The sequence below is a fragment of the Fusarium phalaenopsidis genome, assembly GCF_050370095.1.
Source record: "Fusarium phalaenopsidis strain FUZ10S chromosome Unknown contig_32286, whole genome shotgun sequence".
Taxonomy (NCBI): domain Eukaryota; kingdom Fungi; phylum Ascomycota; class Sordariomycetes; order Hypocreales; family Nectriaceae; genus Fusarium; species Fusarium phalaenopsidis.
Window position 1 is genome coordinate 1,662,532 of NW_028145413.1, and position 13,160 is coordinate 1,675,691.

The 13,160-nt window shown below is 53.7% G+C and overlaps 3 protein-coding genes across 3 annotated transcripts; 1 reads left to right on the forward strand and 2 right to left on the reverse strand.

Moving 5' to 3' along the window:
- Window positions 1-692: 692 nt before the first annotated feature.
- On the reverse strand, window positions 693-1,259 carry LRP88_02845 (transcriptional Coactivator p15-domain-containing protein; the record flags this gene model as incomplete). Its single annotated transcript, XM_083239483.1, has 3 exons — window positions 693-896; window positions 950-1,054; window positions 1,113-1,259. The coding sequence occupies 3 exons, from the start codon at window positions 1,257-1,259 to the stop codon at window positions 693-695; spliced, it is 456 nt and encodes a 151-aa protein (XP_083104613.1).
- Window positions 1,260-2,334: 1,075 nt separating this feature from the next.
- LRP88_02846 (PXA domain-containing protein) lies at window positions 2,335-5,598 on the forward strand (the record flags this gene model as incomplete). Its single annotated transcript, XM_083239484.1, has 2 exons — window positions 2,335-3,812; window positions 3,879-5,598. 2 exons carry the CDS (start codon window positions 2,335-2,337, stop codon window positions 5,596-5,598), a joined length of 3,198 nt encoding a protein of 1,065 aa, XP_083104614.1.
- A 1,913-nt stretch (window positions 5,599-7,511) lies between these two features.
- On the reverse strand, window positions 7,512-9,712 carry LRP88_02847 (Up-regulated during septation-domain-containing protein; the record flags this gene model as incomplete). Its single annotated transcript, XM_083239485.1, has 3 exons — window positions 7,512-9,199; window positions 9,252-9,561; window positions 9,632-9,712. 3 exons carry the CDS (start codon window positions 9,710-9,712, stop codon window positions 7,512-7,514), a joined length of 2,079 nt encoding a protein of 692 aa, XP_083104615.1.
- Between the last annotated feature and the right edge of the window lie 3,448 nt (window positions 9,713-13,160).

Here is a 13,160-nt window from a genome sequence, read left to right on the forward strand (position 1 = left end):
TGGTCTTTTCGTCGTCAATCGCTGACATGGATAGCTTCTGCTAACCAAGGGTCATTGACGCCCGTCCTTTATCATCGCTTGTCGCGATATGCACCCAGCTAATGACCCCTTTCAAGGTGCAGGATAAAGCCATGTTCCGTTAGGCGCTAAGCCCAGTGGCTTCTCGGCCGGTGGTCAAGCCTTATGCTAGAGACATTTGAGGCTAGCATCTTGGGAGGAAAGGGAGTGTTGTCTGATGTGATCCTGGCTGTCTGGCAGACTATCGACGGGCCATCTATTGGCCAACAACCTTATCCATCCGCGGGGTCGTGCTCAGACAACAGGTCAAGCTATTGAGCCGTGACAGCTACGAGTTTTCAGTATGAGGAGTGGTAAGGAGAGTACACTGACTTGGTGCCAAGATTTCTTCCGTGCTCCATGTGCCACATCGAATCTACACAACCTAGATAAAATCCCACCACCCCACTGCACACAACTTCATAAGAGACTGTCAATGCTTCGCCTTCATGAATTTACTGTCCACTATAATTGGCTCCTCGACAGAATCAACCCATCTCTTCTTTCACATGAAGTTTGGTAGCACTTCGTCACAAAACCATACTCATCCGGCTTCCGACCGAAAACGCCTGACTCCAGACCCGATGTATCGATGCAATACTCTCCTCACTGGTATAACCCCAATCAATACGACATCATTCCTCTTCATCACTGGTTGCCTCGATGTTGGCCTTGGGAGATCTCTTCCTCTCCTTCTTAGGCTTCGACACGGGCACGAGGGCGTTCTCGGCCTCATCTTCGGGCTCCTCAACCTTCTCGCCTTGTGCGCGAAGGGCGGCGTTAATAGCTGGAATGGCCTTGACGAGGGCATTGTACTGCTCAACAGAAAGGGAGATACCCTGGCATCCGTTGATTAACATGCACCCCACATTGTGAAGTTTCAGCAACTCACCTTCTTACCGGGAAGAGTCTTGCCATCCTTGTCGTAATATTCTCGGATGTTGATGAAGCTCATCTTCTTGAACTGAGAGACGCCAATCCGGCGCTTGTTGGAGAGCTGACGAGTTCGCGTTAGCGACTCAACTAGTATCAGCACAGAAGGCGTATGCGCGTACCTCCCAGTATGGATGGCCTTCATCATCCTTGCCATCTGGAGCTGGGCCGGATGCAGAGCTCTTCGTTCTCTTGACTGCCTTGGGGGCAACCTCGGCGTCGCTCGAGTCGGATTCAGCGGCGCGCTTCTTGGTCGCCATGCGGGCCATTTTGATAAGAGTCGCGATAGGTTGTGTGCGCTAAACTATGAACCAGAAGGCTAGAACGAGGATCGCGACCCGGGTCCCAATAAGGAGACGGCGACAGAAGGGTCGTGGCAGATGGATCTGATGTCGAGGTTGAGCTGATGTTGAATTGTCAACTCTTTGCGGGACGCGTCTGATACGCGGGGAGTTGATGTGACACCAACCCACGTGACTCGACTTGTTTAATTAACACCCTTGCTTGCGGAACTGCCGCCAGCCAATTAGAGGCCATTAAATCATTTGAAGCGAGGGAGTTGTCTGCATTCCATTCTTGTTTCATGTGAAAATATTCGTGCATTCCGTCCTTCTAATCCATGCCGACAGCGGGCTTGAGGGCGTCAGTCTCATCAGCTGACATGGCAAACGAAAGAAGCACATGAAAGAGGCAGAGCAAAGAAAATTCAGATCGTCGACTACCAAGGTGAGCCCTGCTCGCGCAGCACGGCTAATTAAACGAAACAACACAGTCAGCTCCTCGCAAAGATTGGCCACATGAATGGATCCATGCTTGGATGCCGTATTCGCATGTGGAGGGGTCCATCAATCGATCAGGGGCTGCGTTAGCCCTCAACAGCCCCATGCTGTGTGCCGTTTTTAGTGGCAGTTGCAACCCCCATCTTGACGCCGACAGCGAACGAGCCGCTGACAACAGCAGGGGCCCAGGGGCCTTTAGGGGGTTTTACGGGCCTCGACCCCTGACAGACAAAGACAAGCAATTCCAATCCTTGGCAATTTGAAACCTTCGTGGTAGCCCTGCCCGGTCGAGCAAATCGTAGGACACGCGACACAACCTCCCACTCCAGACGAGACACCAAGTGATACATTCCCCGAGCGTTCCAGGCGACTTTTCGATCCTACACCAACCTTCCATTGCCTTTCGCATTCCGTCACCTCATCGTCACCTTCGCCCTTCAACTCCTGCTATTTCTATTGCTATGGTGACGATCTCCCCCGACGGTTTCGCTACGGTTGTTCACTAGGGAAAGCTACCCCCCCGTCCCTTGCACAAGAAGCATCAAAAAACAGCTTGCCCTTCCCGATGAATTCAACTTCAATCCCCGACCAAGATGCGCATCAGCAAGGTGCCAACCGCCCGGCTTCGCCAGAGCTCAAGGGCGAAGAGCTGAATGGCTTACCAGCTTCAACTCAACAAAACGAGAAGCCAGTGCTGACGGACAAGCTGGCCAATGGTTCCGTCAAAGAGACACAATCAACAAACGATGATACGACCCCTGAGAAGCCCGAGACGACGACGAACAATACGGCCACCGACGCAACATGCCCTTCCGATGAAGAAACACCGGTCGCCAAGGTCCTCCACTTTCTAGCTACTGCGACTCCTGGTTCCCTTGCTGGTGTAGCAGTCGGCTTCGCTGCCTTCACATACCTGACCATGGGACGACTGGGCCTCGTCCTTATCGGCGCATTCGGCGGTGTCGTTGGCTTCATCTCTTGGGAAGCTCGAAATCCAGAAGTCTCTAGGGCAGTCCGAGGAGAACGAGGCATCGACGTTATAGAACGACTGCTCGAATCCAGAAACAACAAGACAGAGGAGAAGGCCGAGGACAGCAGCGACGATGAAGAGACGGCTATCAAAAACTTTGACGAGTTCCGCCCTGAGACTCGGGAAGCCCTTGGAGGACTCGTCGACGCCGTTATTAGGGACTACGTCAAATGGTGGTACAGCCCGATCATTCCGGCTGACCATTCATTCCCTCTGGCCTGCCGCAAGACGCTCACTTCGTATCTTCTCGCCGTCTCTAACCACCTGAGCCGTAAGAGACCCGCAGACGCATTCCTCGACCTCCTCACCAACTCGTCATCGATCATCATCGTATTCATGTCCGAGCTCGCATCCGCCTTTGCCGAACTGCCCCCCGACAGCAGCATGACAGCGGCCGACGCCGTCTACAACTACCTTGCCGCCAATCCCGACTGTCACCTGGCCAATCTCCTAAACCAGCGCCAACAGGCGGCCAAGTTCAAGATGGTGGCTGAAGACTTGCTGGGCTTTCTCGACCGCAACGCATACAACTGTGATCCTGCCCGTGTTTTCTTACGTGAGATCCTTGCGAACTCGGTTCTTGAGAAGACGCTCCAAACATGCAGTCAAGCCGATTGGATCAACGGATGGATTGTGTACCTCCTCGAAGCTGGTGAACCTGACTTGAACCAGGCCATTGATGTTGGCATGCAGCGTGGCCCTGAGGCGACCGCTACCACGAATGTGTTTGCGGATTTAGACGGCAATGTCGGAAACGTCGGTATCGCAAAGCCGGGACGCAGCTCACTCGAGAACGAAAGAGCTCGAAGAAAGGAGCCCCTTGGTCACAAGAAGAAGCTGAGCAAGGCAGAGGAGGAAATGGATGACGCCATGGAAGAAATGAAGCGCATGAACCAAATGATTGCTGAGGAAGACGCAAGACGAAAGCGCGAGTCGGTCAATTCTACGAAGGGATCCAACTCATCATCAACCGTCAACAAGAGACTATCCACCACGGGTGAGCAATCTCCCAGGTCTACAGCGTATGGCGAAAGGTCTCTCCCATCGGCAACGTCAACCGAGGGCTTTTCTACCAAGAGCGATATTGCCCCGACTCCGATTACGCCACGATCACCCATGGACTCCTCGAGCCCTGAATCATCTCCCAAGGGATCAGAGGGAACCCGCTTCACGAGCTTTGACCAGATTGTGCCTCCGGGCCAAGACAACGAAGAAGATGAGCCGCCTAAGAAAGCGCCTCTTACTCTCCATAATGCATCCATCACCCTGCACGATGATGCCACGGGCGACAAGAGTCGTATCCGTACCAAGCCCACCTGGGACTACTGGGTCCAAGTCGAGCCATCCGTGGCTGGCTATGCTGGATGGATGATTGTACGAAGATATAATGATTTCGAGACTTTGCATGAAATCTTGAGGCGAATTGCCAACATCTCGGGTGCTACAGCTTTCACCGAGCTTCACAAGGACCTACCAGATTGGAAAGTCCACACTCGCGAGTCACTCCGTGGCGAGCTGGAGAGGTATCTTCGAGATGCCTGTTGGTACCAAAGTCTGGCTGAGAGCGAAGGCATGAAGCGATTCCTGGAAAAGTCTAAGGGGCATACACACAGTGAATCCAAGTCTGGCTTCGGATGGGAGTCTATGGGCAAGGGCATGCTGGACGTGCTGACAACGGCGCCCAAGGGTGCCATGGAGGGAGGCAAGACCTTGGTTGGAGGCGTTACAGGAGTTTTTGGCAACTTTCCGGGCCTCAGCAGGAAGACTACGAGCCAGTCTGTAGATTTGACCAGCCACTCGAGCAGACTCTCCATCTCGACACCTCCGACTCAAATCAATGGTATGCGATCTCCAGCTCGCTCGGCACGGGACAGCATGGACAGCCAGCGATCGTCGGTTGTATCTACGCAGCCTGGAAAGATGCCCCCCATGGAGCGTCGTCCTAGCTACCAGTCGCAGAGTGAGTCGGATCCAGAGCTGCGCATGAGCCGAGCAGACCGTAAGGAGACCGGGTCGGCGTCAGCCAGTGCTCGGCCTAGTCGGGAGCATAGCCGTGCGCCGAGTCTTGCACAGCTACGATCTCCTTCATCAGCCAGTCTCGACTTTACGAAGCTGCCGCCCCCACCTGATCAGATCGCGGACGACTATGGATCGCCCGAGGGCAACGGTGACATGCAAGACAAGATGAACGATAGCATCCTGAACCAGCAGCACGGTCGCAAGAGTTCACAGCAGATCCCGACACCTCCCCCATCTGTCTCGGGAGGCAAGAGGTTATCTCTGAAGCCTGCCAGGCAGTACGCTCAGCTCTCAGAGCCTGAGACACGGGTTGCAGTTGAGCTGCTATTTGCCGTCATCAATGAGATGTACACGCTGTCTTCGGCATGGAACATCCGACGCACCCTCTTGACAGCAGCCAAGTCATTCCTGCTTCGCCCCGGAAACCCGTCCCTCTTGACGGTCCAGTCGCTGATCCAAAAGTCCGTCATCGACGCGAACACGTCGGACGCGGGTCTGGCTCATCAGCTGCGCAAGATCCGGGAGAACATGATGCCGACAGAGCAAGAGCTTGCCGCGTGGCCTGCAGAGCTCACCGCGGACGAGAAGGAGAAGCTCCGAGTCAAGGCCCGTCGTCTGCTCATCCAGAGCGGCCTGCCAGCTGCGCTGATGGGCGTGATGGGTCAGGCTGCGACAGGCGAGGCACTCGGCCGAGTGTTTGACTGTCTCCAGATCGAAGAGGTGGCTCGGGGACTGCTCTTTGGGCTGATCCTACAAGTTGTGCGAATTGTGACACATTGATTTCTGCGCGAGTAATACGTAATGTGATGGGAAGAAACATGACCTGGTGTTTGGTGTATTCGAGGGTCTCTTGCTGAGATCCAAGGAAGGGAAAGGCTTGCTTTTTTGTGTTTTTCTTGTACGACTTTGGGAGGGGGGTGAACATCAATCACAGAAGGGCAACTCCGGCAACGGCAACGGAGCAGATGGGTTTTCAAATGTTGTTGCAAACTGCACTAGAAGAAGAAGAGGAACAAGATGATCATGTATAGTAGATATGTCGAGACGGGGGCCTTGATGGTCTCGCTCGCTTTTATTAATACCGGAACAAAGGAAAACGCGTAAAAAACGCTTATATTCACCAAGACCAAGACGGACATAATCTCACGCCCGAAGCACCGCCCGAAGCATTCATCCATCGTCCGAATCACCGCTCAGGGGAGGATTATAGACTAGAGACGTCTTGTCACATTCTACGGATACTCTACCATACATACCCGCGAACGTGCAGCAATCAATGGCCTCTGCGCGGACAATTCGATTCCGTACACGTCATCTCTCCTCACAAAAGAGTAAACAATCCTCCCCGTCTGAGTTACACTTTACTCCCCCATAGCCCACCCGGACAAAAAAGCAACTCTTTCACCGGCCGGTGGTAGGTAGATCGCCCCCATCCCTTCCCCTTGTCAAGCCCACGGTCCTCCTCAATCTCCGCGCCGTCCGGGACCCACGCAGAACCAAAAAGTAAGTAAACGCATGGGAAAGGGGTGCCAAAAGCCGTCGTACGATTATCGACGGTTGACCGTTTACTAGCCATGGGCTGCACGTGGGAGGATCATCTTTCTTTTTTTCGTCCGGTCTTGGGATGAACGCTAGACTAGGGGAGGGGGATGGAAGCGGGAGCAGGGTTGATCTTCTTCTAGGAACCGGGAGCCATGTTCTTGACAGCCTGGGGATGGAGGCTCGTGGCTTACTCAATGTGTGCCCATCAACAGGCGAAGAAAGCCTTTGAGCTTGGGTCTCTCTACCTGGTGGACAAGGTCTTGCTTGCGGGTCTCCCACAATCCGATGATCAAGAATCTCGAGGTCTCGAAGTCATGCAATTGACATCCAGACACTATCTCCCTTGCCAAGTCCGACGTGTATTCTATCCAAGACAATGTGAAAACCTCCACCTATTGACTTCCTAGTGTGCCCCTGATCTTCCTCACATTGTTCTCGATTACGTCTCCTTCCTCTTTCAACACGATAACCTTCTTTTGTTTACAACGCATCCAAACTTGGTCAAGACCATCAATCCTTAACCCCTACCATCTAACAACCCTCAGGGATTGACGCATCCGATAGACACCCTTATCCTTGCCCGTATCCGTATTTCTCAACCTTGATACGCATACTGGCTTGTGACACCACGAAAGACTGTGATTGGAACGTGGGGCTTTCCCCCTTCAACCATATTCAGCCGAGGAGACAGCATACTAACATCATGGTGCGACGTGAATACCAGGTCAAATACGACATACGGTCACAGTGGAAAGGATTTGAAAGTTGACAAGTAATGTTTTGAGTAATATATGATTAGACAAGGGATCTAGAGTGTCCCAGTGTAGATAGTAAAGATACAGGGCTTAATGTGATGCGCCAATCACCAACCAACATAAAAAATGATACAAGAAACGCAGAGTAAACCTGCCAACACCGCCCAATGATAGTACATGATGTGATATGAGATGTCTAACATGCTGTTGCAGCCGTGGTAATCTCGTTAAGAGGCAATAAAAAAGGCTAAATGATAATATGAGTGATGATGATGCTAAGAAAGAGTCGAGAAATATGCTGGGGGTATCAAAGGATTGTATGGGGTCGGCCGTAATTCATAGTAAAGTGGTGCTGAACGATGAAATGATTAAAAGTGTTGGGTTAGTGCTGAGCCATCAAGGCTTGTAGACAGTATTCGTAAGAAGGGGAATGTCGTCTTCAGCAGGCTCGCTTTCATGAGTCGTTGGGGGCGATGCCAAGGGAGACACTGCTCTGGGCTCGGAGATATCCCTTCGCTTCATGGCATAGTTATCAGCAGACAAGCCATTGAGCATCTCGTGGCTTCGTTGGCGATGGAGTGCGATCCGTTTAGTCTCCATCATGTCGACTGCCGATGGGGGTTCGCTGGCTTGCTTGCTCATCAGAGTGATTTCGTTCTCAACATCAGCCAGGAGGGCATAAACGTCGTCTCCAGCATAGATGCGAATGCTCTCAACGTCGGATCGCTTCAAAGATGCCATGACTGTTGGGCGCTCCGGCTCCTCCTCCTGTGTCTCTGCCTCCTCAATGACAGGCTGCTCCAGGATGGTGCTTGGGACTTGAGCCACAACACGTTGGGGCGAGGGCGAGGGCGAGTTGTGTGGGCTGCTTGTGCTGTGAGGAGATGCGAAGGTATCCTTAGAAGGGCTTCGGGGCGGTGTCGAGATGTTGCCGACACCTGAAGAGGGAGTGCTGCTCGGTGCCTGTTGCTGCTGTGGCTCGGGTGTCATGGGCAGTCCGCCGACAGGGAGACAAGCAGCTGCAGCAACGTGCTCAAGAAGCTTTTGGCGAACGCGGGTGCGTCGGTTCTCTGCCTGCTCCAGCTTGTTGACCCAGTCGTCAATGGAAGCATCCAGCTCGGCAAGCGCCTCCTCCTGCTTCAGCATCGAGTCGTGGCTAAACTTGGCCACGCGAGGAGAGCGCAGGTACTGGCAGATACGCGAGTGGAGGTTTCGGCGGCCCACACGGAGAGCATTGTAGGTGCGACGGAGGTACTCGGTTCTCTCGTCCAAGTGACGAAGTTCCTTTGATAGCGCCTCAACGTCTGTCGACTTGAGCACCTCGAATCGCCCCACTTGAGCAAAGGCTTGCTTCTGAAGCAAAGCAAGCTCCGATTGTTCGAGCTGCTGTGTGGCGTCCGCTTGTTTCACACCAGTGGGGAGCTTCTCAAAAGCCTTCTTCTCAGAGCTCTTGCTCCTCTTGGACTCTGTCCTCTGGATAATTGGTCCGTTGTTAGTGCGCAAGTCGGGCCTCTTTCGTGGGCGACCTCGGTCTGTCATGCTCGATGATTCAGAGCCGCCCCTTCGGTGGCCCCGAAAGACGCTGCTCGGTTCAGCCGTCAAAGTGGGAGTGAAACGGCCTTCTGCAGGCTTGGGGGACGCCGGTCGGGATTCGGTTATCGGTGCCGAGACTGGAGTTGGTAGCGCTCCAGTAGAAGGTGCATTGGACGATGCTGATTTGGGAGTTGTGAGATCGGGCATCGAGGAAGCGGGAGTGCAAGGAGTTCGGCTTCTGGGTGACACATTGTTACGGCCAGTTCTGAGCGAATCATTCCTCGAGGGGAAACAGTTGAGAGATTGCTGGCGTCGGAGTATGGGCGAGTGTGCATCAGACTTGGGGATGACCAATGGGGCAAGATGCTTGGGCGAGATGGGAATCGAGCCTTGAGGCATTGGATGGCGAGACTCTTTCTCCTCGCGAGGATCAGGGCCTTCATCATCGCTAGAGATGTAGAGGAAGGTATCCGTAAGTTGGTGCTTCCTGCTTGAGTTACCTGGAGCACTAATAGAGCGCTCGTGAAACGGCGGGCGACCAGGAATGGTTGCTGCAATCGAGTCAGTTTCCAATCTCGAAATGTGTACTGGGTGTGTGCGTACGTGAGTCCATTGAAAGCTCTTGAACAGTTGTCATAGGTCCAACCTCGGGTACACTGATTTTGCGGCGTCGGACCAAGCTGGCCTGGTTGAGTCTCTTCTTGAAGCTGTTGGGAACCAATTGCTTCTCTGCTTTTTCGTTCGTCGAGGCTGAAGGGGCGGCGGGAACCGGGGCAGCCTTCTCAGATTCCGGGTTCTTGCCGCTGTTAAGGATGGGCAATCGCCTCTCCTTGGGGAAGAGCTGATACTTCCTAGATGGCTCGGGTTGCTGCATTCTCCAGGTAAAGGGCTTCTCTGGCTGGGGGGATATTTTCTGGAAAAGTGGCACAGGTAAGTCTGGGCCGGGGCAAGAGGTTTGGATGGGAAGAGAATTGGGGGCATACCAGCTCGTTTGCAGGCTGCGACGTTGGCTTAGTTATATGGTTGGCGTCGATATCGACGATGCACTTGGCAATGTGAGCCATTGTGTCGAAACAATCCTGTTTGCTCGGATAGCCAGAAGAGGAAGTAGGTCAGTGTCAGAGATTGATGGCGCCGGCTTCAGATGACACTGCCGTCGATGTTAGGGCGGCGAGCTATAGCATAGGTCAAACAGGCACACGGTAGGGTTGGAGTGTTTCGGGTTCGAGGAGGCTGGCAGGCAGGCAGGACCGGAGTGCAACGTCGACTCTGGCATTGAGGGTATATAACAAATCTAAGTGTGGATGTCAACCCCAGACGACGGCTTAATGCCAAGATGGCGCGCTCTGAGTTGGGTTCCTTCGCTTACATGTGCCCAGGCACGCAGTCACCGGAGACTACCAAGCCGTTTCTCAGTCATCCGCCCCTTGCTGATGACCATGATGGGACATCGGGCCCCCTAGCCACGGTCATGGACCCAAGAGCCCCGCCAGATGGTGTCACGCCCCGGAGGCAAAAAGCATCGAGAAGCTTTGGTACACCGGCCTGAGACAAGAGCGCAGAGAGGTCTGGGGACGCGGGAGAAGCCAGGGGGGTGTTGGTGTTGACGGGCCCGATACTCGTGGCTGCAAGTGGCAGCAAAGCGCCACCTGGAGGACCCGGGGTCGGGGTCGAGGCAGAAAAGGGAATGGATGGACTAGGCCTGTCAGAACTCAGAAGGTCTTTGGGTAGTGCAAAAGAACAGACCAGGAGGTTGCCAACGGCCGCCATTCAACGCCTCGTCGGCCGTCTGCTTAATCACGCCTCTCTGTCCGTCCCTTGTGGCTCTCTCCCTGAGGTAGGTCCCAGGTGCCCCTGGAACCGACCGGGGGGCTCTATGGAGCCAGGGCCCGCCGCGCTACCGACGCCGAGGTAGGGGTAGCCGCTCCACCATGACGCTCGATTATCAGGGGCCCCTTGGGCTCGCCGTTGCTTGAGACAGGGGCCCGTTGAGCCGGACTCTCTTGGCACGCTGGCTGCTCAAGGGCGAGGCCTGACTTATCGTGCAAAACTTCCCATCAATCATCGTCGTTAAAGAAACGAGAGGCGATGGCTCGTGCGGTGCTGCTGATCTCTGATGGAAGATGGACAAGAAAAAAGGAGTCGAAGCATTTTGGCATTGACAGGACATGGGAAAGTCAAGCCGATGCCTCAGGTCCAGCAAATTTTTTATGCCTTGAAGCTCCAGCTGACTCTCACGGGAGGCAGCGGCGGAAGGTACGTTTCATGGCCAGTCAAATCTGGAAGGAGAGGACAAGGCGGGAGACACAGCCAACGCCGATCTGTTCCATTGGGTTGCTTCGCCTGAGATCTTTGCTTCTCCCATGTCGTATTCCCTCGGAGACAACTGGTCGAGCCCGTTCGATTGACCAATGAGCTCTGTAGCTGCCTTCTCCTTGGATCAACCCTCGATTTCAGCCTCCGCCAAAGTCGAAGCTCGGCCCTCCCTCAGCGCGCTCAACACCACCAGAAGGCACCAAGATCGACTGGACCTGAATCCGCCAGCACGGATGTTCTATGTCGGCTGAGCTATATGCCGTATCTTCCATCCTCGCTTACATCTTCTGTGCCTCGAATTTACATACGCGGAAACCCTTTGGCTGCCGCCTGTGCAGTTCAAACATGTCACGAGCCAACCTACCCCACTCGTCCAACCCAACAACACCTGCAATGCAGTCAAAATATCACGTCTTTCATGTCTCAAGATATTGAAAACCTGCATATGCGATTCAACAAAGTCATCACCTGCCGCTCCTCTTGGTCTCCCTTTGTCAAAACACGTTCACGACACCTCTATCTCGCGTGGAGAACGGCGATCCCGCACCGTCGGGCCATTTACACGCGAGAGGCAGATCAAAGTCAAAGTCAAACCTCAGTTTGATCGACGAATGGCGATCAAGGGTCGCCAAGCCTACCCAGACTAACATCGCGTCGCCGCAACACGAGGGGCCGGACATTTTTCAAGGACGAAGGGCGATAACACCTTCGGATGAGCTTTCAAAATCCGGTCTCAAGTTGAGAGATTGCATGCAAACACAACCTTGGTGAGGCAAATGCTTATTACAGCTGCTTTATTGACCCCTCAGTATTTTGACGTCATCCAGCTTCAAGTTTGCTTTCGTTTCTTATTTCCTCCTTGACCACTGTCTCAACCTCCATCACCAACTTGTCAGCGTCGCAGGGCTGCTTCTGTAAGCCGGCCAGGCCCAGATAGGGTCCAGCTTGAAACAGGAGTCCAGATTAGACCCTTCTTCTGGTTCAGCTCCCCGGTGAAAAACATTTCTTCTGGAACGAGCCATACTCGACACGTCCATCTACCCGACGGGGTGCCACACTCCCGGCCCTTTGTGTCTTGGCTATTAAGATCTGAGCGCGGCACAGCTTCTTTCTCGGTAGCCATCTCCGAAGCCCTCTCCTGAAGGGGACGAAAATGTTGTTTCGGATGCATCTGCAATCTTCTTTGGGCAGAGACATCACTTGTCACATCTTTTGGCCACATCTCTGCTGCAACCTGGTGTCGCATCTTCAAGCACGGTGGCTTTCCCCTCACCTGCTCACCTACATAGAGCTTACCTATGTCTCTGTTAACTTTGCTTTTCAGTCACCTAAGTCATCCGTGCTTTACCGCAGCTCGCATGGGTCCCTTGCATCATCCCGTGCGTTTTCTCATCCGGGTGGTTGAACCGGCCAGGGATGGGCCATTCACCGGAGGAATCTGTCACCCTTCTGACAGCCACCAACCATGGCCACCACGAGTCGTTTCCAGATTAGGGGCTAGTCGTTTGTCCCCTGAACACCAGTGTTTCTGATCCAGACATCCATGCCAACCCGAGTATTCGCTTCAGATGTCCATACAACCTTGTGGCGTCGCACTTGCTACGCAGTACAATGCCTTGTTGTACCCTAGACCGGGGAAGATATCATCATCACCGCGTTCCAATAGCTTCGTCACTCTCGTCAACCCAATCGCCCCGGATCAGATTGCGTGCCGTCCTAATCGAGTTCATATCGAATCTCACCATGGCTACCAAAGTGGATTCACGTCACATCAGTCAAGTCTAGACTCGCCAAAATCTGCGTGATGGTAAACAATGATGCAGTTCATGTAAGGTGCAGAGTTATCACAACTCTATAACATGTCCCGCCACATCTCCGCACCTTCCCTGTGAACTTTGGGGGCAACGTGACCAGTGACCACAACCCTAGGGAGGTACACGAGTCATCGTCTCTCCAACAGCCTCGTGTAGTTGAATGAGCAAACAACCTCCCCTCTTTCATGCTTTATGAAACGTCCTCTCCACGGCCCCTACCAAGACTGGAACCGGAAAGTCGGCAGCCCGAGGTGTCCCACAAAGACTGGAACAGACACGATGGCTGGGAGTTGAAGTCAATGACGTCCTAAAGTTCAGGGCATTTCGGTGATGAAACAGGACAGAGTGAAGCCTTTTCATCCTCCAAGAAACGAAACAGCAT